The 22,531-nt window shown below is 41.5% G+C and overlaps 1 protein-coding gene across 3 annotated transcripts in view; it reads left to right on the forward strand.

The window, feature by feature from the left end:
- Positions 1-11,673: 11,673 nt before the first annotated feature.
- The window catches only part of LOC131236746 (vacuolar sorting protein 18), a 38,180-nt gene continuing 27,322 nt past the window's right edge, over positions 11,674-22,531 (forward strand). The window contains exons 1-2 of one of the 3 annotated variants that reach the window (XM_058234166.1): positions 11,674-11,859; positions 18,109-18,290. In XM_058234166.1, coding sequence (XP_058090149.1) covers positions 18,128-18,290 — 163 coding nt within the window. In that variant the 5' untranslated portion in view covers positions 11,674-11,859; positions 18,109-18,127. Of the gene's footprint in view, positions 11,860-18,103; positions 18,291-22,531 lie in introns of all 3 variants that reach the window. The other 2 variants (XM_058234157.1, XM_058234151.1) reach the window with 2 other exon arrangements.

A 22,531-nucleotide genomic window follows, 5' to 3' on the forward strand; every position in this document is an offset into this window, starting at 1 on the left:
GTTTATATAGGCCTCAGGTTTAGACCCGTTGCTGTGTGGTATTCAATGGTCCAGAACGTTTGAAAAATGTTTATGGCCGTTGTCCATTAATCCCAGTCGTTTCTGATCATTAGATTTGTAGATCTGACCATTGGATCATCCTGGCCCGTCCGTTTTCAGACCGTTGTGGCTTTTAAGGTAGCCATCCGTTTAAGAAACGGCTGGACGTTTCGGATTTAAGATCCGACCGTTCTCAGTCACCTATAAAACCCAGGCTCATTTCCAACATTTCAGATCCACACCGCCCTAAGGCTCTAACTAGACCCATCGCACCGGTTCGCGTAAGGTCGCGAGGGAGCGACCACTCTGCGACACGATGAGCACGTGCGAAGTGCGCCATCTAGCACCACTACAGCCACACTGCCCACGCCCACGCCCGTGCCCGAGTGTGAGCACGCGCGCGTGCGTGTGTTCTAGTGCTTCACACTGGAACACGCAACCCGTGTTTCATCTTCTCCAAAAAGCTCTAAGTAAGAATACCCTTCTCAACATCTCATATAAACCACAAAACTATTTTTTGCATTTCCAATGTGGGACAAAGCACGCATACCGCACTTTTTAATTTAAAAATTCAAAAAAGTATTTTGGCGGGAAAATCCCGAAATTTTGAAAATTTTGAATTTTCATTTTTATTATTTTTAAACTACTGATTTTCAACACCACAACCACCGGTGTGGTATATAGGGCCACATTGCAGGTGGATCCTGAATGGACCACCTATCCGTTGGCAACCATCAATACACGATTAAAAGAGAATGATTTACCATTCAAATTCAACCAGCAGGATGGTTATGGCATCTCATCTACCGTCTACATATCTAGACTGTCAAAATTGTGGGCCCCATGGTTGCTACATCATAGCCTAAACAAGGCACCAGTACGATTGGTGGAAATCAAATGAACGGCTTAAAAGAAAATGATGAACCCTCCATATTCAACAGGCGAAATTAGATAGTTAAGCTCTTGTCTAATCTGTGTACCTTTTGGAGTCATGTCCCACTCGCAGTGGGGCCCACGAAATTGACAGTTTTGATGTGGGTGCATGCACGTGGGCAAATGTACACAAGATGAGCTGCCACAATGCAACGCTTTGTGGGAGAACATGGTAAGGTCTACGTCGTGATAGAGAAATAAGGAAAGAGTAGAAATCTTTGCCAGCAATGAGAATTCCGGGACCAGCGACGTTCCATCGGACCATCAACACAGTAGACAGAAAATGAAAATGACGTAACAAACATAATATGTTAGGTAGGGAAGTCATTGGGCCCAAATAGGCCCATATTGGGTCCGCCCAGAGAAGCCCAAAACCAACTTTTTAGGCCCGGCCCAGTTAGAAGTTGGCTGGATTGGCTCTCCTTTTCTTGTAACAAAATTGCTAGTATTCCAACGGTTAGGATCATTGGTTGGTGTATTTTTCTTCGGGTTTTGCATATTCTCGCATTAATAATAAGATATTTATAAATACTAACATAAAATTAAATGGTTTGCAAATGATTATATTGTTAATTTATCGTTACAGCAAATAACAATTTCCTATTTTTTCATAACTTTTGTTGGCAACATTCATGTACGTGGAACAAACCACAAATTCTACTATATGGAAAGCACACAAACCCATTTATTTTCCTTCACAGGGAACATAGATAAACTAATTGTAATTGATTTTTTTTTCCCCTCCAAATGACATAGAGAGAGAGGTTTCTGGGTAGGTGTGATTTTTTTTAAAAAAAATTCAAAATAGAAAGCAAAATACCAAAGTTAGTATTTACAATAATCACAGATTAATGATGTGGTTATTTTGCAAAAGTATTATTTTTAAGTGGGTATTTACAAATACTCTAATTTTTACCTAATTATTTGCAAAAACCCCAATTTTCTTTAATATCACTTATTTATTTATTTATTCTTTTATTATTATTATTTTTTATATCTCTCTCTTTTTTTTTTTAAAGAACTGGGGATTTCATATATCGAATTAACAGAGTAACTACAGCCTGACGCTTAGTGTGCGCATGAGAAACCAAACCTGACCATAAACAAACCAAAACCCACAAAGAAAAGGAAACCCCAAAGGACCCAGGCACTGACGCAATGATGAACGTGATGAGGATAACTACTCCGAATCCACGGAGCTTCTCTGGACTCCTCACAGAGACTTCTCGAATCCACGAGGAAAGAAAGCAGAAAATAGAAATAAATTCTAATAAATTCAAAATTGATTAATTGATGAATAAAAACGAGTTCACAATCCTTTAAATAGGGGTACCAAGCAATGGGAAAGAAATCAGAATCAAACTACAACTCAAACTCTTAGAATCCGCGACTTACTATAAATAGTAAACTTACTATTTATAGATGGTCGTGATGTCTACTAGTGCGTAAGGTTTTCGGCCAAAAATAGTAAGTGTCCTATTTGGCTTCACCAAACCGTTCTCCTAATTATTCTAAGCTCTTTTCACGTTGGACCAAACTCCTAAAGCCCGACGGATGAAGAGTTATAATCAAACTAAAACTTACTATTTATAGTAAAAACGAAATTAAAATAGGGAAATGACCGTCGATCCAGGGATTTTTCGCAATTTCGGGCTGCGCAACCCAACATAGCTAGGTTGGTTGGCTTCAGTAGCTTGTTCTACCCCAAAATCATATATTTTACGTCAGATAACTCATTCTAGATTGCAAGATACGCCCAATTTTAAGGTTCGATGGTCTGGATCACTTCTGTCGTCGACCGGGCCTTTTATGATCCATCTTGGCCATGTAACTGTTCGCGACCCGCTCTACATCAGTCTCCTCCACTTCAAAAGAACTCGTCCTGAAGTTCTCGTCATGCTCTGGTTCATGATACTCGGTCAAGTCCGCGACATTGAAAGTCTGTGAGATTGCCATGTCATCTGGAAGATCAACAATATAAGCATTGTCATTGATCTTGCGGATGATTGGGACGGGTCCAATCTTCTTATTTTTCAACTTATTGTACGTCCCGGTTGGAAATCTCTCTTTGCGTAGATAGACCATAACGCGGTCGCCCACCTCGAACACTTTTTGTCGCTAATGCTTGTCCGCTTGTTCCTTGTACTTATCGTTCGAGGTATGTAGCTTGGTCTACACTTCTGCATGGATGCCTATGATCTTGTCTGCCATATATTCTTCTGCAATGCTCGTGCCTGGATGCTTGGGTAGAAGGACCAAGTCAAGTATGTGGCGAGGCACTCGTCCGTAGATAATCTAAAACGGTGATCACCCTGTCGAGCAGTTCACCATATTGTTGAATGCAAACTCTGTTTGGGACAAGGACAAATCCCACTGCTTCGGTTTTTCTCCTGAAATACAGCGAAGGAGGTTTCCCAATGTGCGATTCACAACTTCGGTCTGCCCATCAGTTTGTGGGTGGTAAGCACTGCTGAATTGAAGTCGTCTATCGAATCGATTTCATAAAGTTCGCCAAAAGTGGCTAATGAACTTCGTGTCACGATAGGAAGTAATGGTCTTGGGGACCCCGTGTAGCCAAACGACCTCCTTGAAAAATAAATTCGCCACGTGTGTTGCATCAAGGGTCTTCTTACATAGGATAAAGTATGCCATCTTTAAGAAACAATTTACCACCACGAACACCGAATCCATGCCGCGTTGTGTTCGTGGGAGACCAAGCACGAAGTCCATTGATAAATCCTTCCAAGGACCGTCAGGCACAGGTAACGGGGTGTAGAGGCCCGTATTCTAAGATTGCCCCTTGGAGGTTTGACAAACATGACAACGTTGTACGGCTTTTCCCACATCGCGTACTACCTGCGGCCAGTAATATCGCTCTTCCACAAGAGCTCGCGTCTTGTCTCGCCTCAGGTGTCCACCAAGGCCGCCTTTATGTAGCTCCTGAATAATCTGCTCCCTCAGAGAACTTTAGGGGATGCACAATCGATTCCCTTTGAAGAGAAAATCGTCCTGTATATGAACGTCACTGAGGTGACCTTCTTGACACTTCATCCAAGAATCTTTGAAGGACCTTCTTGACACTTCATCCAAGAATCTTTGAAGTCCCCATCCCTGGCATACAGCTCCTTGAGATAGTCGAAGCCAACTACCTCGTTGCTCATTGTAACTAGTAGTGATGCACGACGACTAAGTACATCAGCCGCCTTGTTCTGCTGCCCTGACTTGTGCTTTAGAACGAACATGAATTCCTATAAAAACGTAACCCATCTAGCATGCACACGATTTACGTTAGTCTAACTATTAATAAACTTTAATGCTTGATGGTCAGTGTACAAAACAAACTCTCTTTGAATTAGATAATGCCGCCAATGTCGCAGTGCCTGAATAACTGCGTACAACTCAAGCTCATAAGTCGACCACTTCTTTCAGGCTTCGCTGAGTTTCTCGCTGTAGAAGGCTACCGGCCTGCCTTCCTGTGATAATACTCTTCCAATTCCGACGTATGAAGCGTCACACTCAACCTCAAACAATTTGTCGAAATTAGGAAGTACCAAGACCGGTGTTGTAGACAAACGATACTTGATCTCATGAAAGCTCTTATCAGCTTTATCGATCCACTGGAACGGTCATTTTTTCATGCAATCTGTTATAGGCGCGACTATGGTGCTAAAATTTCGCCTAATTCGACGATAGAAAGTCGCCAACCCTTGAAAACTCCTCATCTCATGAATGTTTGTCGGGATCGGTTATTCCCTAATAGGTCGCACTTTTTCATCGTCCACACGAATGCCTGTGGACGTTATAACAAATCTTAGAAACAACAGGCTGTCAGTTAAAAAACTACACTTCTTCAAGTTGAGGTACAACTTGTTAATTTGTAGGACCTGTAGCACCTGCCTGAGATGTTTCCTATGCTCCGCCTCATCTTGGCTATATATCAATATGTCATCAAAATATACTACCACAAATCGGCCAGTGAACGGTTTTAAAACTTGATTCATCAAACGCATAAAAGTACTTGGTGCGTTCGATAGGCCGAAGGGCATGACCAGCCACTCATACAACCCTTCCTTGGTCTTGAATGTCGTTTTCCACTCATCACTGGGTCGAATATGAATCTGATGGTACTCGCTCCTTAGATCTAGTTTAGATAACACCTTAGCCCCTTCTAACATATCGAGCATGTCGTCCAACCGTAGTATTGAGAACCAATATTTGATGGTAATTTTATTGATTACTCGGCTGTCGACACACATGCGCTAGCTTCCATCTTTTTTTGGTGTTAATAATGCTAGTACGACACATGGGCTCATGCTCACTCTCAAGAGACCCTTACAGATCAATTCCTCCACTTGCCCCTGAAGTATCTCACACTCCTTCGGACTCATCCGATAATGAGAGCGATTGGGCAAGCTAGCCTCAAGGACGAGGTCTATGTGATGTTGGATGTTCCTCATGGGGGGCAATCCATCAGGCAAATCCTCAGGCCAAACTTCTTTGAATTCGTTTAGCAACAGTCTTAAACTTGGAGGGATGTTTGAGGGTTCCTCTTCCTCGCCCTTCACTACTACGGCGTATACCTCGCTAGTTTTCTTGGATTCCTCCATGAAATTTCGAGTGGTCAAGAAGAAACTCCCCTCCACTTTAGAGGTTTCAGGGTGGTTCTCTGGTGCCATAGGGGCAAGGATTATTTTTCGACTATCCTTAACGAATATATAAACATTATCTCGTCCCCAATGAGTCGCATCATGGTCCGACTACCAGGGTCGACCAAGTAACATATGACAAGCTTCTATATCGACCACGTCACAAAGTATTTGATCCTTATAATTTTTGTCAATTGAAAACAAGATAGTGCATTGTTCAGTTACCTTGGTCTCATTTACCTTTTTTATCCGGCCAATTAAGTATGGGGAAGGATGTTTCATCGTTGGTAGACGCAACTTATCCACCATTACTCTCGAGACGATGTTTTCGCTACCACCACTGTCTATGATCACATCACAGACCTTTCCGTTGACGGTGCACCGAGTACGAAATATATTGTGTCGCTGTGGATGTATTCTCTTCGTGGGGCATACAGTAATCGCCTCACAACTAGAAATTCACCACGATCCTTGCCCGTCACTTCATCGCCACCTGCTATTTCTTCAGTGGTTTGTTCATATTCATCAAAGCGATGGTCTTCTTCTGCGGCCTCATCTTCAGTGCCCCTTTCGTTTATAGTCAAGTGTGCTGTGGGACGTTGAGGACAAGTGTTTGATAAGTGGCCTGGTTGGCTACAGCGGTAACAATTATTCGATCTTGGCCGAGTATAAGTATTTGGAATCCTACTCGGACCCGCTGTTGTGGATGCTGCACGTTGAGGTCTGGATGAGCCGCTCCCCGTATCACAGTTTGTGGTTGTAGGAAGTTGAGGTATTGGATCTTTTCCTCATGGCAGCACTGGATCCTGCGTGGGACCGGTCATTGGGGGTCGATTTGAAGGATATGGACGAGCAGGAGCTCTTGCAAGTTGTGTTTCTACCCTACCCGCCAATTGAACTGCTTCATCCACGGTCCCGACTGGATACATCTGAACTCGGTCCTGAATTATCGGTCGTAATCCATCTATAAATCGTGCCACCTTTTGTGACTCAGATTCTGACAGATCGTTTCGTGTAGTCAACCGTTGGAATTCTTCAGTGTAATCTGTAACAGTTCGACTTCTTTGTCTGCAATTTTAATATTGTTAGAATAATATCTGCTCATAATCACTGGGGAGAAATCGTGATCGAAGAAGACGTCTCATCCGTGGCCATGATGAGATGGGCGCCTTATTCTGGCGGGCTCGTGAGAGTTGTAATTGTTCCCACCATGCATAAGCACCAGATTTTAATTTAAACGCTATCAATTTTACCCTTTTATGATCTGGCACGTCCATGTAATCAAAATATCTCTCTACTTCGGCTAGCCAATCGAGAAAATCTTCTATACGTAATAAACCGTTAAAATTAGGAAGTTCAGCCTTACCTCGATAGTCTCTTTCAGCACGATCTAGATGATCACCTCTATGGATTAGTCGTCGAGCAAAACCCTCATTAAGATCCTCGTCGCTAGAACTTGAATCATCTGGTGTAGCCCTACAGTTTGCCACTGGTAGTGCTTTACAAAATTCGGGGTTGTGTCGTACAACAATCATGGTTGGTGGAGCACCGCCTATGACTCGGGGCGGAAGTAGCGCATCCGCAAGACAGTCGAGAGTTGCCTGCAGCCTTTGCATGGTCAACTGACTCTCACGTTGAAAAGCTTCCATTCTTTCCGAAAGATAACGAATCTCTGGATCACCGTCCACAGGATTTTGATTTATACCTTCGTTGTTTGCCATCGGCCCGAGGGGAATCCTCGCTTTGATAGCAATTGACGCAGGGATGAACGTGATGAGGATAACTACTCCGAATCCATGGAGCTTCTCTGGACTCCTCACAGAGACTTCTCGAATCCACGAGGAAAGAAAGCAGAAAATAGAAATAAATTCTAATAAATTTGAAATTGATTAATTAATGAATAAAAACAAGTTCACAATCCTTTAAATAGGGGTACCAAGCAATGAGAAAGAAATCAGAATCAAACTACAACTCAAACTCTTAGAATCCACGACTTACTATAAATAGTAAACTTACTATTTATAGACGGTCATGATGTCTACTAGTGCGCAAGGTTTTCGGCCAAAAATAGTAAGTGTCCTATTTGGCTTCACCAAACCATTCTCCTAATTATTCTAAGCTCTTTTCACGTTGGGCGCAACTCCTAAAGCCCGACGGATGAAGAGTTATAATCAAACTAAAACTTACTATTTATAGTAAAAACGAAATTAAAATAGGGAAACGACCATCGATCCAGGGATTTTTCGCAATTTCGAGCTGCGTAACCCAGCATAGCTGGGTTGGTTGGCTTCAGTAGCTCGTTCTACCCCAAAATCATATATTTTATGTCAGATAACTCATTCCGGATTGCAAGATACGCCCGATTTAAGGTTCGATGGTCTGGATCACTTCTGTCGTCGACCGGGCCTTTTCTGATCCATCTTGGCCATGTAACTGTCCGTGACTCGCTCTACATCAAGCACCCTACAGAGGGAACAGCCTAGTCCTAAGATGACAAAAAACACCTTATTGACATTCGGGCTTCTGCAAGAAAAAAAAAAAAAAAAAAAAAAAGGAACCTGAGAGAAGCCTATCATAAGAAGAGAAGCCGAAAAAGACCCCAAGCTAATGCAGATCTAACCACTGTGGGAGGAAAGCCGAACTGCCCTCAGACCCAGCCTATCCAGGAAAAGGCCGCCTCTCACATGCCTAGGGAGGAGTGAATAGTGACGAAAGAACGAAAAAACCTGAGACTCACTTCCCATACGGGCCATACCATCTGCTGGGCCATTACCTTCTTGATAAATGTGCCCAAAACTAATCCGACCAAAAGCTCTCCAACGCAGAATTCTTTCTATCCAATAGGCCCATTCCCATGAGGGGCACGTTATGCCATTAAGAAAATCAATCACCAGCTTTGAGTTTGACTCTACCATAATCTAGGGAATCCGGAAACTGACACAGAAGGCGATCCCATCATGAATTGCACGAAGCTCCACATATGTGTTGGAAGCAAGCCCATAACCTTCTGAAAACGCAAACATAAGCTCCCATCATGATTCCTGCAAATGCCGCCACCCCCAGCCGGCCCCGAGTTTCCCCTAGCCGAGCCATCTGTGTTAAGCTGGGCCCAACCCCTGCTAGGTTTCACCCACTTGACGATTGAAATGGGGGGGGGGGGGGGGAACTGAGATCCCCAGAAACGCATGAGCAGAACTGGAGGGGGGCGGGTACAACAATTCGAGGCCACACCGAACTAGCGAGGATATCCCCCATTTCACCTTGAACACAATCCCATCAACCTGCATAGCCTTGCCTTCGAATCTAGCCAGGTTCCTAGACTTCCAGATCTCCCACAAGATGAGGGAGGGGGAGATCATTCGAATCAGGGATAGATGCTGGTGTAGACCTGCAAAGATCCACCATAGATCTAGGGTCTCAAGGATGGGCAAGTAAGAGGCGAAAGGGACACCGAGGGCCTGCCCAAAAACCTTCCAAACGGCTGAGGCTGTTTCGTTGGAGAAGAAAAGATGATGTAGAGTTTCAATGCTGTGTCCTGCAGGTGCAACTCCATTGCAGCAGACGCACTTGGAAGCCAGAGATATGCCACGCCCTTGCACGGCTGCATCAGTTGGGATCGCCCTCTGCAGGATGCGCCAGACAAAAATAGGTACTTTGGGTGGGCGTTTCTCATGCCAGACCCACCTCGACCAGGCCTTGCGTGGGAAGGGAGGCCTGCTGAGATCACACACTTGCTAATAAAGGTAACGACGGAATGGATGATTTGTTGTCACAACTTGGACGTGCCATTGAAAAGCTTACCACACATTGCTAACGAACTAGTGACATTGATATGAGCCTGGCCTGTTTACTGGTTAAGCCTAAACTATAAGACCCAACGGACCTAACAGCTTACAAGTTTAGGCCTGACCTGACCTAACCCATGACTTACCAGGCCTTGTAGATGCCTCTGGCCTGATCTGACTCAAATTTCATTGAGCCCAAGCCAGATCTGGTAGGGCCTGACCCATTTAATTGTAATCAGCCCAACCAGATTAAACAACCTAAATGTCTAACCCCAACGGGAAGGATGACTTTCCAGGCCTCTAATCCTTATGACTGACCTGACCCACTTAAAATTAATCAAGCCCAAGCTGGGGCAGACCTGGCTGGACCCATTTAATTGTAATCAAACTCAACCAACACGGCATGACCACACTCATGTCTAACTTTACGAATGTAAAGTGAGGCTAAAGCCATGCTCAGCCCAGCCAAATTTGTGGATATCTGTACTCACGGTCTGTTAATTTATTTCCAGTTTTGGGCCAGATAACAGGTTGGTTCAGGTTATCTGGCCCAGCCCATTGACAAGCCATATGGGCAGGTTGGGTTCTATAGGGTTTAGCCAGAACTTGGATCATTTATTTAAATTGGGCTCGATCCCAAGCCCAACACACTACCCATTTAGCTTCACTGAAACCTGCATCAGGAAGGAAGTTAATGGGCCGAGCTAGACCTTAAAGAAAACGTAGGCCCAAGCCCAGACCAATCTGTGATGGGTCGAAACGAACGGTCTCTGCTCAACCGTGTGAATATTCACGACCCAGGCACAACTTCAACCCAAGCTCAACCCCTGCACCGTCTTTCATGGAAGACATGGGCTGTTCGTTATTGTGTCCAATCATGCATGATATTGACAAAAATGCGCTTGAAATGATATCTTAAGCTAGATGGGTCGGGCTCAGTCGAGCCAGACAACCCAACGGGCTTGTATGTCCCATTTTTCCCACCATGCATCAGAAGTCGATCAGGCCCGTTCATTCCCTGGCTGACTCGACCCATTGCCTCCATATGACTAAGGCACCTTGGAATGGGACGGAAAAGTGCACTGGAAGAGAGATGAAACAGGAGGAGAGAAAATGAAATTGTTTAATGAAGTTTCCACTGCCAAAATCTCAGAATCCATGGTGGACTGTAAAACCGGGAATTCCAAGCGGGCAAGGCCCGGTAGCTCAGCCCATTGCCACTCCTGTTCTAAGCAGGCTGGGTGCCGTTTAGGTGGGCCACAAAACAGTTCGTGCAACTGTTGTAGAATAAGCTTATTCTACAACTTTGTGTGTGGGGCACACCGTGATGCAGGGGCTACATCTAACCCGTCCAAAATGCAGGCCCTTTTAAAATATGCCTGTTTCTGAAAGAAAAACCTCATCGAAATCTCAGGTGTGTCACACTACATGGAACAGTTAATATGGGAATGCCCACTATTAAAATATTGTAGATTGTATGTGGGCCCACCATGTTTTGATGTACCATCGGATCCATTCGTAAGATGCGCCCCACTGTGATTAACGGGCAACCGAAAAAAGTCAGTTGATGCCAATACACAGATTGGCCACGCACATTATTTTATAGGTTTTTAGGCTGAATTTCCTAGGAAATTGGGTGGGGCCCACTGTGATGTTTATGAGAAATCCACTCCGTCCATCCGTTTTTCCAGCTCACTGTAGGACATGAGACAAAAAATAAGGCGGATACAAAACTCAAGTGGGTCATACATGAGAGAAAAGTGGGGAAAGAAAGGCATATCGTTGAAACCTTCCTCTGCTCCATCTTGATGTTTATATGCCATCCAAACCGTTTACAAGGGCATTTCCAACTGGGATGAACTGAAAACACTAAAATCCTTAGCCCGATGCAAAACTTCTGTGGCCATACCAGCGTTTCAACGGTGGTCGTTAAATCCCCACTGTTTCCTCTCGTCTGGCCCACTTAGTTTTGGATCCAACTTAGGTAGACCACACGACATGATTTGATAGGTTTTAGGCATGATTTTACATAGCCTCGGGCCCTCAGCTGAGTTTTGGATCTGAATTTTTTTAATTTTTGTTATTGTTTTTGGGCTCAAAAGAGAACACGAGGGGAATCACATGATGGACGGATCAGATGTCATGCAAAGATCACAATGGCCCCACATACCACGTTGTAGAGTAAGCTTATTCTGCAAACGAGATGGATCCGGCCTCTTGTATAAAATACCTACGATGGTCGATGGGTTCCATGGTGCAGACGGTAGAGATTCCGCACAAATATTTGCCACGTGTACAGATACAAGGGCCCGCGTATCATCCATCAGATCCGCCAGTGTATCAAAGCCCTCACAGTCTCTGCCCATGCGACATGAGAAAACCTTTGGACGGTCTAGAGAACGAAGAACTCAAAAAGGAGAAACGAAGGAAAGAGAATTAGAATAACAGGAGAAAAGGTGTGCATTTATGTAGATTTTCTTTTATTTTCTGGATTTCCGAATTATGATTTTTCCACTGCCATTTTCTCTATCTCATTACCCTATCTGCAGAACCCATCGCATGAGTTGGATCTCGATCATTCATCATGTGGGCCCTACCATGAGTCCCAAAAGGGACGGTCTGTATTCAACGTACACGCGTGGCACGGCCTGATGATTTGATCAGCGTGATCCTCTGGCTAGGGCATGTTCATAGCAGGACTCGGCTGATAAACGGCCCGGCATCCGTGCGTGTTTCAGTTTGGAATGTATGCCGCGGATTGCTTCTAGCACTTCTGGGTGCGTTTGGTTGTACCCAATACTATGAAATTTGATGATAATTTGCACCAAATTGAACTGAGTAATCATGAAATATCGTGATATTTGGTGCAACCAAACGCGGCCTGAACAAATCAGCTAGTCTTCAATGTAGCAGTTACTTCATTTTCTATGGGAATTGAACCTTACTAAGTTGCCACACACTTGGCTTGTATGTTTGCTGATGAAGTATAATCCAATCACGGGTCTCACTGTGGATGGATCGCGGCTCCAAAGTGAGAATGATTGAAGGAGATCATAATCCTCCAAATGATGTTCATTGAAGAAAATGGTCAATGGCCTGATTTGGAAGGCAAAATTAGCTGGTTGAGTTGTCTAATCAATCTGATTTTCAGGTAATGATCCATCCGCAATGGGGCCCACAAATTGGACAGTCCAAAATTCAGGTGCATATTCATAATCATCATTGTCTAAGCCTTATCCCAACTAATTGGGGTCGGCGACAGGAATCCTTTTCCATTCGGATTCATGTTGGTAAGTTATGGCATAAGTTTGATGCCAGCTGCCAATCTGACTCAACCTTCTTCCTTTATCCGGGCTAGGGACTGGCAATGAGAGCATAAAACTCCCATAGGCGCAATGTAATAGACTCTTACATAGTTGATTACAATCAAGGCTATTTAATAGTCCATTACATAGGTTGATACAACCAATAAATTGAGGCCCCCAAAAGAAGAAGAAGAAGAAGAAGAAGAAGAAAGAAAGAAAAAAGGTGTGCAACTGTCCCACATTAATGCAACTAGATCAAAGAAGAAACTAATTGCTATAAGAATTAATGCACCTGATTGAAGTTTGAGACATAAAAGAGAAAAGAATGCAAGAATATGAGTAAGCTCAATGGTCATTTAATCTTGAACTAGAGATCACTGCATCCTCCCCCCCCCCCCCCCCAAATAACTATCGTAAGAAACAAGAGAACTTTCATAAACGAGAATGTCCAAGGTGTTCCGTAAGGGTATCGGTGGGTGTAACGGTGCCCACCATTACCGATATGGATATGCCCCGTATCGGCCGATACGGGGTGTGTAACGGTGCATTTTTTTTTTTTGGGTTAAAAAATTATGGAAAAATATCCATTAAATCCGGAATATTCTAAATATTCCAAATATGCATTCATTTATAATTTGGAACATGTTTATGGTGGTGTAACGGTCCACTCTTTGGTGAGAATGCTATATCGGGTTGTTTGATGGATTTATGAACCTGACAACCTGAAATTAATTGCAAACCTTTTATATTTAGTTTTTTAAATATATAATATCTATATAAATTTACTATAATGAATGTAATACCAAAACATCTTATATTTTCAACTTTTCCTTTTATTTATAGTGCTAGTACATTGCATACTTCGTGACTCACATGCATTTTATTTCAATATATAGAGTTTAGAGACTTTTGTATCTTATTATGTAATTCATATACCTAACAATTTGATATCATTTTCCCCTATAAATCTTTTAAAAAATTTAAATTAAATTGAGGTAAATATTGTTGTCGATTCGGGGCTGGTTTGGGGACCATTTGATGCCCCAAACTAGCCTCAAATTAATGCAATCTATTGGCACTTATCCCACTAATGGATTGGTGGACCTTTATTGGACAGTGAAAAATGAAAAATATCAAATGGTCCTATTTCAAAAAAAAGTGTCTGCAAACTAATGATGAAAATTGTAGGAGTTATTTAATTTTGGGATTGTGACTTAGCAATAATGGTCCCAAAATTTAATTGGTTAATTTTGAGTTAATATATACGTCATGTATAAATTTTTAGGGGCCATGTACCGGGGTCCACTCGATTATGTATTATATATATCCATGTCATCCATCCATTTTGGCAACTCATTTAAGGGCATTGGAAAAAAATAAGGTAAATCTAGATCTCAGGTGGACCACTAGTGGGCTAGGTGGGCCACCTCGATGTATTTGTATATCAATCTGTTTTGCCAACTCATTTCAAGGCATGGTCCAAAAATTCAGGTAGATCTAAATCTTCGGTGGACCACTAGTGAGTATCCCTAAAAAAGTGGGGCCCACCTCAATGCATTTGTTGTATATCCATGTGGTCCATCCTTTTTGCCAACTTATTTTAGGGCATGGTCCAAAAAATGAGGCTGATCCAAATCTTAGGCGAACCACAAAATAAGGATTTAATTCCCACCATTAAAAATTTCTTAAGACATTTTTTTTTTTTTTTGATCAAGCTACTATTTGTGTTCTCCCTTCATCAAGGCCAAAGTCTATGTGACCTTATCAATAGGTTCGATGGAAAATAAACATTATAGTGGATGGCATGGATATACTACACATAAATCAAGGTGGGGCCCACGTAACAAAACAGTGCAAGTGCACTATACAACGTGCACCGCGGAACATTTTAAAAAATAAATTTGAAGTGCGTGGCTATGAAACAGCCACGCAGTCCATTCCTTTTTCCAGACCGAAATGAAAAGAAGAGAGAGAGAGAGAGGGAAACCGAAAAGAAAAGAGGAAAAGAAGAGAGAGAGAGAGAGAGAGAGAGAGAGAGAGAGAGAGAGAGAGAGAGAGAAGAAGAAGAAGAAGAAGAAGAAGAAGAAGGGCCGCAGCCACAACAGCAGAGAGAGAGAGAGAGAGAGAGAGAGAGAGAGAGAAGAAGGGCCGCAGCCACAACAACAGCCCGAGAAGAAGAAGAGAAAAAAAAGGTACGTTTTTTTTTTTTTTTTTTTCTTTTTTCTTTAGGCCCGTAACAATTGTTATGGTACCGTAACGGCTGATACAGCCCCGTAACGGCCGTTACGGGCACAAAAAAGAGGGGGTGACCATTACGACCCCGTAACCCGTAACACAAAAAAGAGAAAGTAGGGATGAGCTAAAAAGGGAAAATGGGCCTTTTCTTGTGCACACTTGTGGAGCGTGCACGTGTGGGATGTGGGGCAATTGCATCATGCAGGTGTTGCGGATGAGATGCTGCGCTTACAGAGGCTCAACTAGTATGGGAAAGAACTTGGATCCAATTTCTATATTTGGGTTGGTTGCATGTGGCATGTGTAATTGGCTACGCCAATTCTATCGTTAGCTTCTTGGTTTCCATTTTATTTTGCACATAGGTTGGGAAGGCAGAATAGTTAGGGTGGAGGATGGAACATGATTTTTGTAGCCGAACCCAATTAATTGGGGTAGAACTTGGATCCAATTGCTATAACTAGGTTGGTTGTATGTGGCATCTGTAATTGGCTAGGCTAATTCTATTGTTAGTTTCTTGGTTTCCATTTTAATTTGCACATAGGTTGGGAAGGCAGAATGGATAGGGTGAAGGATGGAACAGGATTTTTGTAGCTGAACCCAATTAATTTCAATAGAACTTGGATCCAATTTCTCTAACTAGGTTGGTTGACCAATTCTATCGTTAGTTTCTTGGTTTCCATTTTATTTTGCACATAGGTTGGGAAGGCAGAATAGAGAGGGTGGAGGATGGAACATGATTTTTGTAGCTGAACCCAATTAATTGGGATAATGCTTTAGATGATGATATAGGTTAGTCATTTAGGCAAGTTTCCAATCTTGGGGATGTTTATCTTATAATTTTTTACATTTGTTCCCTACTCATGATGCATTAATGGTCTATATTTGTAGAACAAATGGTTGTAGAGTTTCCAATGGGGACCGAGATTATCTTGAGTATTGTATTGACTTATCATTGCTGCCTTGTCCCAGCTGTCTGGGGACCAGCTTTATGAATCCCGTTTCACCAAATTTTCCCATCTAAGGCCCATCACTTAATAAGTGAACAAGCTTTCATATCAAAGGTTTTGGATACAATATGATATGGGCTGGCCTCATAATGGATGATTTTTTTTTTGGCTGAATATTCCTAAAACATATTGGATTTATTATTATTATTATTATTTTTAATTGGGAGAATCTTTTGTGTGTGTGTGTGTGTGTGTGTGTGTGTGTGTGTTTGGACATGCATTTGATGGTGTTACGAACCATTATTTGGTAAAAATGGTGTCTGTTTGGCAGTTTCAACTTGGCCTGCTGAAAGTCGACCAAATAGGCCCTAGTCCAACACAAATTGAGTATGTTTTGGTAATTAGTGTCCGTTACATATAAATACAACAAAAAGGAAGATGAAAAAAAAGTGCCAGTTTACCACTTCTTCCAATTTTTCCTCAAAATGGTTCGCGTCACTTCAATGTCCACTGGATCTCTCTCAAATCTTGTGCTTGATCTTCAAAACAGGCCTAGATCGCTTCCTTCAAGGTTGAAATGAAGAAAGAAGTGGAAAATGAAAGAAAAATTGGAAAATAAATAATTCAATTTTTTTTTGTTTTTTTTTTGGGGGTATTGGCCTTGTAATGGTGCTAATAGAGGGTGTATCAGACAATATGGGCCAATACAGCCGATTGTTTTTTCATAATGGACCAGTTCACCACTATATTGCGTAATGGGGGAGACCAATACGGCCATATAATAGCCGATGAGGCTCTAATGTAACTGTTTTGCAAAAGCATTTTGATATCGCTTCACCACCTTGATCCATATCCTTTCTTGTCTTCCCTTCATCCTCCTTTCAAGCCATTTAACCGTATTAGAGTTCTCCTCGTCATTGTACCATATCCTTTTCTTTTCTTTTTTCTTTCTTTCTTTAGTTTTTTTTGGTTGCATGTGGCCCAATCCATCACAATTGGTTCTCCATCATTTCTCCTGTTTGGGCTACTCTAGTCTTCTTACACGTCCATATCAACTTCCTCATTCAACAATACTCATCCACTGTTCATATTGCCTCCTAATTGCTGAATACTTTGCCCCATCTAGCATGGCTGATCAAAGAACTCTCTCATAGATGTTTCCTAAAGTTACATTGGCACATATGGTGTTCACACTCCAGAGACTCATATCCACCGCATCCACCTAGCCCTAGTTCAACTAGAAACATCCTCAGTAATCTCTTCATTTGTCGAATTATTGAGCCAAGCAGTGCTGATTATATCATAAGAAATGAACAAAATCTGAACCGAGGAAAATAAAAAAGAGGGGCAACCCCTCCTTTTGCTCGACAAAGCTGCCATTTAATTTTGTGCTTTCTGTTGGTTTGAAGTTCTCCATGGCTGCTGCTAACAGGCTTAGATTTGGGCCTCTTTTGGGCCCACCTCAGGACTCGGATTCTACTCAGGTTAGTGCACAAGACTGCACCTTCATCATCTTCTCTACTTCTTTCTCTTCTTCACATTGGCATCACATGTGTATGCTGAGGAACATTCTTTGCTTCGTTTTCTCTTTACCAAGCCATGATAACCATTCCACATGCATGTGGCATACATGCATGTCCATCCCACTGGTCAAAGATTGAGCATCATTGTGGCGAGTACGTTGAATGTGACGCTGATTGGCCATTTTAACTATCTGATTTTGCATGTTGAATTTAGACCATGGACCATTTTCTTTTTAACCATCCATTTGATGGCCACAAAGGGATGGTCAGCATCATCCAGTCAGTATGGTATTTTGTCAGTGCTCCATCCAAAATGGGTTAAACTACAAATGACTGCATGGTGGACATTAGCAAGCACAAAATTTGTAAAGGGGTTGGGAACAATGTTCCAAAGGGGTGTCTACTTTTGTGTCAGTCATCGGGATGCTGCTGGAAAGCCATATGCTCTGTAACTTGTCCCGCTTAATCCATGACAAACTAGTTGACAGCCTTATGTCTCGTTGCAAGTTTTCAATGTTTATTTCTCTATGTAATGGATGTTTCTGCACCATTTTCTTTTATCTTATTTTGAATTGCTGGTTGCCTTTGATGTCATTCTTGTCTGCATGTTCTATGCTGCTACCATCTTATACTAACTTCGTTACTATTTTCCAAAAATTTCATTGTGATAATGATGATGTTACCTGTTAGAGCAGTGACCTCCCAAATGCAAAGATGGATTCTGCGGGACATGTTTTCTCAGTAGACCTCCTTGAAAGATATGCAGCAAAAGGCCATGGAGTTATTACATGCATGGCTACTGGGAATGATGTCATTGTCTTGGGTACGAGTAAAGGATGGGTAATCAGACATGACTTTGGAGGCAGAGATTCATTTGGTACTTTCACCTTTATATCTTCTCAATTGTCTTCTTTCCAAGAGGTTTTCATTTTCTTCTCGGCAATAACTTAATTTTATCATTTAAAAATTACCACTGTGCGCCTAGCTGGTGTATACTTTCCACCTGCTCAAGCATTAGATTGTGGCATTCGTAGTGCATGAAACAATGGTTGGTGGGCACAAGATAATGATAAGCCAGAGCTTTGAGGGCTACTTGTGGAGACGGGCATATATATATATATATATATATTATGACATGAATATAGGTGTATGAGAGAGAGCATCTCCAGAAACCCAAACATGGAGTTGGGAGCATAGTATAAATATGTACTTGCCAAAACTTGATTGCCTGAAAATGTACTATTATCAAAAGATTCATAAGTGCATACATTATAATTGTTTTAACTAATTACAACAGGGTTCAAAATATTGGCATTGGGCAGATACTGGTTGGCTCCAAATAACATGTATCTATAGTTATCGACTACATCAATGTGAATTTTATCTGATTTAGTCCCATTTTAGCCATGCATGCATCTTAAACACAAAGCTAGATTTATGGAGGGTTGCTTTGGAATCTAAAGGATTTAAGATTAGTTGGGCTAAAACAAAGTATATGCAGTGCAATTTTGGTAATAATAGGATTGAAAATGAGGTATTAGTTAAGATTGCTGACCAAGAGGTTTCCCAAAATGACCGGGTGAATACTTCATGAGATTGGAGAGATTGAAAAGGGGGAGGGAGGGTGTGGGTGGTGTTTATGATACGATACCTACACACATGGGTTGGATCTCTTACTCATATGGCAGATTTGAATTTATCTACTAGTTGGACAGTAAGCCTGGCTTAAAGTTGGTGCTGCTTGCCTGTTCCACCCCTAGTTGCTAGTTTGAATCATGAAATTAAAATTGGCTAGTTCTGTTTGTTCCGCTCTCTAGGATTTGATGGAAGGGCACCACCAGGAGTGGAGCCTGCAACTTAATTTGACTAAACACGGGTAAGCTTATCAAGTCCAAACATAGTAAGGAACTAGTATTAATAGACGAAGAACTCTTTTTTCATTTTTGTATGGTTGGCAGTGCATCATCATCATCCAAGCCTCATACCAACAATGATTTAAATATCAATACCATTGTCCAATCTATTGGCCAATTCTATTTATATCGCATATGGTTGATATGATATACAGGGGGAGTTATTAAATTCTCCCGTTGCATCACAAAATATCACAATGCATCCCCGATATATTGTGATATATTGATACATTGCGATATTTTGCTAAAACCCTTATAAAATTTCCTTGTATCGTCGATACATTAGGTTCATAATACATTGCGATATGTATCAGGGATGCATTGCGATACATTCCCCCACCAGAAATTTGAAAAAAAGTTCTTAAAAAACCTCACAAAAATCCATTTTCTCCCAAATTTTTTGGAGAATCTGTTTTCCTATTTGTATTGTATGTCTTGTGAATTATATGAACTCGTTTTGGATATAATTGCATTAGTTCTGTCTAACCATGCATGGTTTATGACCCTATACAAAGGAAACTTGTTGTGCATACTTGTATTTGTGATGTTTTGAATTCTAAGTGTATAATCATTTCTCTGTAACATATGCTGAAGTTTTATGAAAAATTCCATCATTTCCTAATGTTTCTCTCAAATAGTGATACGTTCCCCAATACATGTGATATTTCCTATATGATACCCGATATGTTTTTGTATCCTAGGGGTGCAATACATGCATCAATACTGATATTTAAATAACTGATTGTAGGTTATCAAATCTTTTCTTACTACCTCCACCCATGTCGTTTTAGGCCTTCCCCTTGACCTTTTATAGCCTTCAACTTGATCCAACTTCTAACTGGTGCAATTAATAGCCTTTGATATGCAGGGCCAAACCATCAAAAGTCCACTTCTCCTCATTTTATTCCCTATTGGGAACACTCTTAAGTTCCCTCTAATGTGTCCATTTTGAGTTCTATCCTTCCTCATCTCGCCACTCATCCATCTCAACATCCTCATTTCAGCTTCACTCATTTTGAGATTGTGATGTTCCTTGACTGGCCAACATTTTGTCCCATAAAGCATGGCTAGTCTATAGGTGGTAGTGCATGGTCATTTTTAGTTGAAGTGATTTGTCTAGCTAATTCCTTTTAATTAGTGAGACGCTAGTAGGCTCATCTGGCATTGCATGCTAGATATTAATTATTTGTAAGCTCTACTTTGTTGGTAGCATGCAATATTTCTTCTAAGGTGCAACGCGGGGAGTGACCATGTGGGCATCTGAATGGTGTTAGTACTTGTCAGAAAATGTACATTAGTGTATGTGTGGGTTCCTTTATTTCAGTATTTATTTAGCTGTACTTTACTATGGTGTTTTGTTTAGGGTTAAGTAACATACAAATGAAGCGTTTTTAGGGGCGAGAGAGATCTTTCTCTTCTTTCTCTTTTTCTCATCACCTCTTATTCTCTTTGTTTTACCATTGATTTGATCATGAACTTGTGTATTTGTGGGTTCCCTGCTATTTTGTGTATCCAACTACTTGAGCAGGATGTTTCTTGTGTGTGTAGCGGTTTGCTTGGCAATTGACCACCCTCAATGATCCAGTTTTCTTGCTTGCCCTGATAGTTGGGTTTTGTACTGGGTGGGACTATGCTGGCATGTGAGCCTTTGGCTGGTTCTAAGAGCCTGAAAAAAAAGAGAGGAAGGTTGATGTTTGGAGGCAGCTGATCACAAAACTTCTGCCAATATATGATTTAAAAGCCTACCCCAAATTGCTAGGAGAAAGCCAAGGCGATGATGATGATGATATTTTCATATTCATACATACATGTGCGCACAGACCAAATTGATGTTTAGAGGCTTCAATATTATTAGAACTGAGATGGAGTATTTGGAATGCAGCTTTTGAGGCTTTAGTGAAAATCAATGGTCAAGAGATTCCTTAAAGTGATTTTTTTTTTCTTCTTTAACTTGCTTCTATTTTTTGAAAAGGAGGGGACATTATGCTGTTGTTTCCAATCGAATTAGAGTTGGGTGGATGGAGTTGTGCCTCTAGAGCATGGTGTGTCATAAAGGCTGTTACAGGGCTGTAAAGGTCATTAGTCGTTACGTAAAGGTAATGGTGGCAACTGTTACACGTTTAGGGGTTGTAACAGCCATAACAACTGTTATGAAAAAATGACTTGCAACTGCTGTTAACAGCCCGTTATGCCCCTTGTAAAAGTTGTAATAGCCCCGTAATGGACCATTATGGGGCAAATACAGGTTTTTTGGATTTTTTTCAATGTTAAGGGGTAGATACAAGTTTTCGGGGTTTTTTTTCTTTCAATAAAAAAAGAGACGGTAACGGCCGTTACAGGAGTTGTAACAACCGTTACGACCTGTAATGTAACGGTAACAGTGGTGGCCGTTATGGCCACCGTTTCCATTCCGGAATACCTTGCTCTAGAGTGTTGTGTGATCACTACATGCTTATGATAGAAACTTTCATAAGGTAGCTAATTGACTGGCTATGCTATATTGTGCATAGTGTTGGGAGGTTTTGGAAGAAGCCTCTAGATTTTAGAGTCTTAAAGATTAGTAGAATCAAGAAAGAGTATTTGGAATGTAGCTTTGGGAGCAATAGTTATAGAGGTGAGGCTTTACTAAAAAATCGATGGTCAAGATATTCCTCAAAGTGATTTGTTTCTTACCTTGCCCATATTATTCAAATAGATAGGGAGATTAATAAGGAGTTTTGCAATAGAGTTAAGAGTCGTGGATGAAGTGGAGATGAGCCTCTAGAGTATTGTGTGATCACCACATTTCTATGAAAAGGGTTTTTTAAGGTAGTGATTTGACTGGCTATGCTATATGGTGCAGAGTGTTGGGCAGTTAAATGGCAAAGTGAGCAGAGATTGAGTGCTGCGTAGATGATGATGTTGGGAACCGAGATAGATATGTGGGAAGACTAGGAAGGATATAATTAAGAAACAGGTAATCAAAAGCGTCCTAGTAGTCTCAATAAGAGAAAAAAATGATTGAGAACATAATGTGAGTTCGTTCGGTAATGTGCTATGAAGACTATAGATGGCTCTGATACAAGGGGAAACATTGATTGGGGTTGAAGGGCTTGAAAAGAGGATGAAAGGAAGTTGTAGAAGGACTGTGATTGATATGATGAGAAGGGATATGAAAGCCTGTTCATGTTCTGAGGCTAGGGCTTAGATATGAATGAAAGGTGAA

Source organism: Magnolia sinica, chromosome 1, assembly GCF_029962835.1.
Source record: "Magnolia sinica isolate HGM2019 chromosome 1, MsV1, whole genome shotgun sequence".
NCBI lineage: Eukaryota > Viridiplantae > Streptophyta > Magnoliopsida > Magnoliales > Magnoliaceae > Magnolia > Magnolia sinica.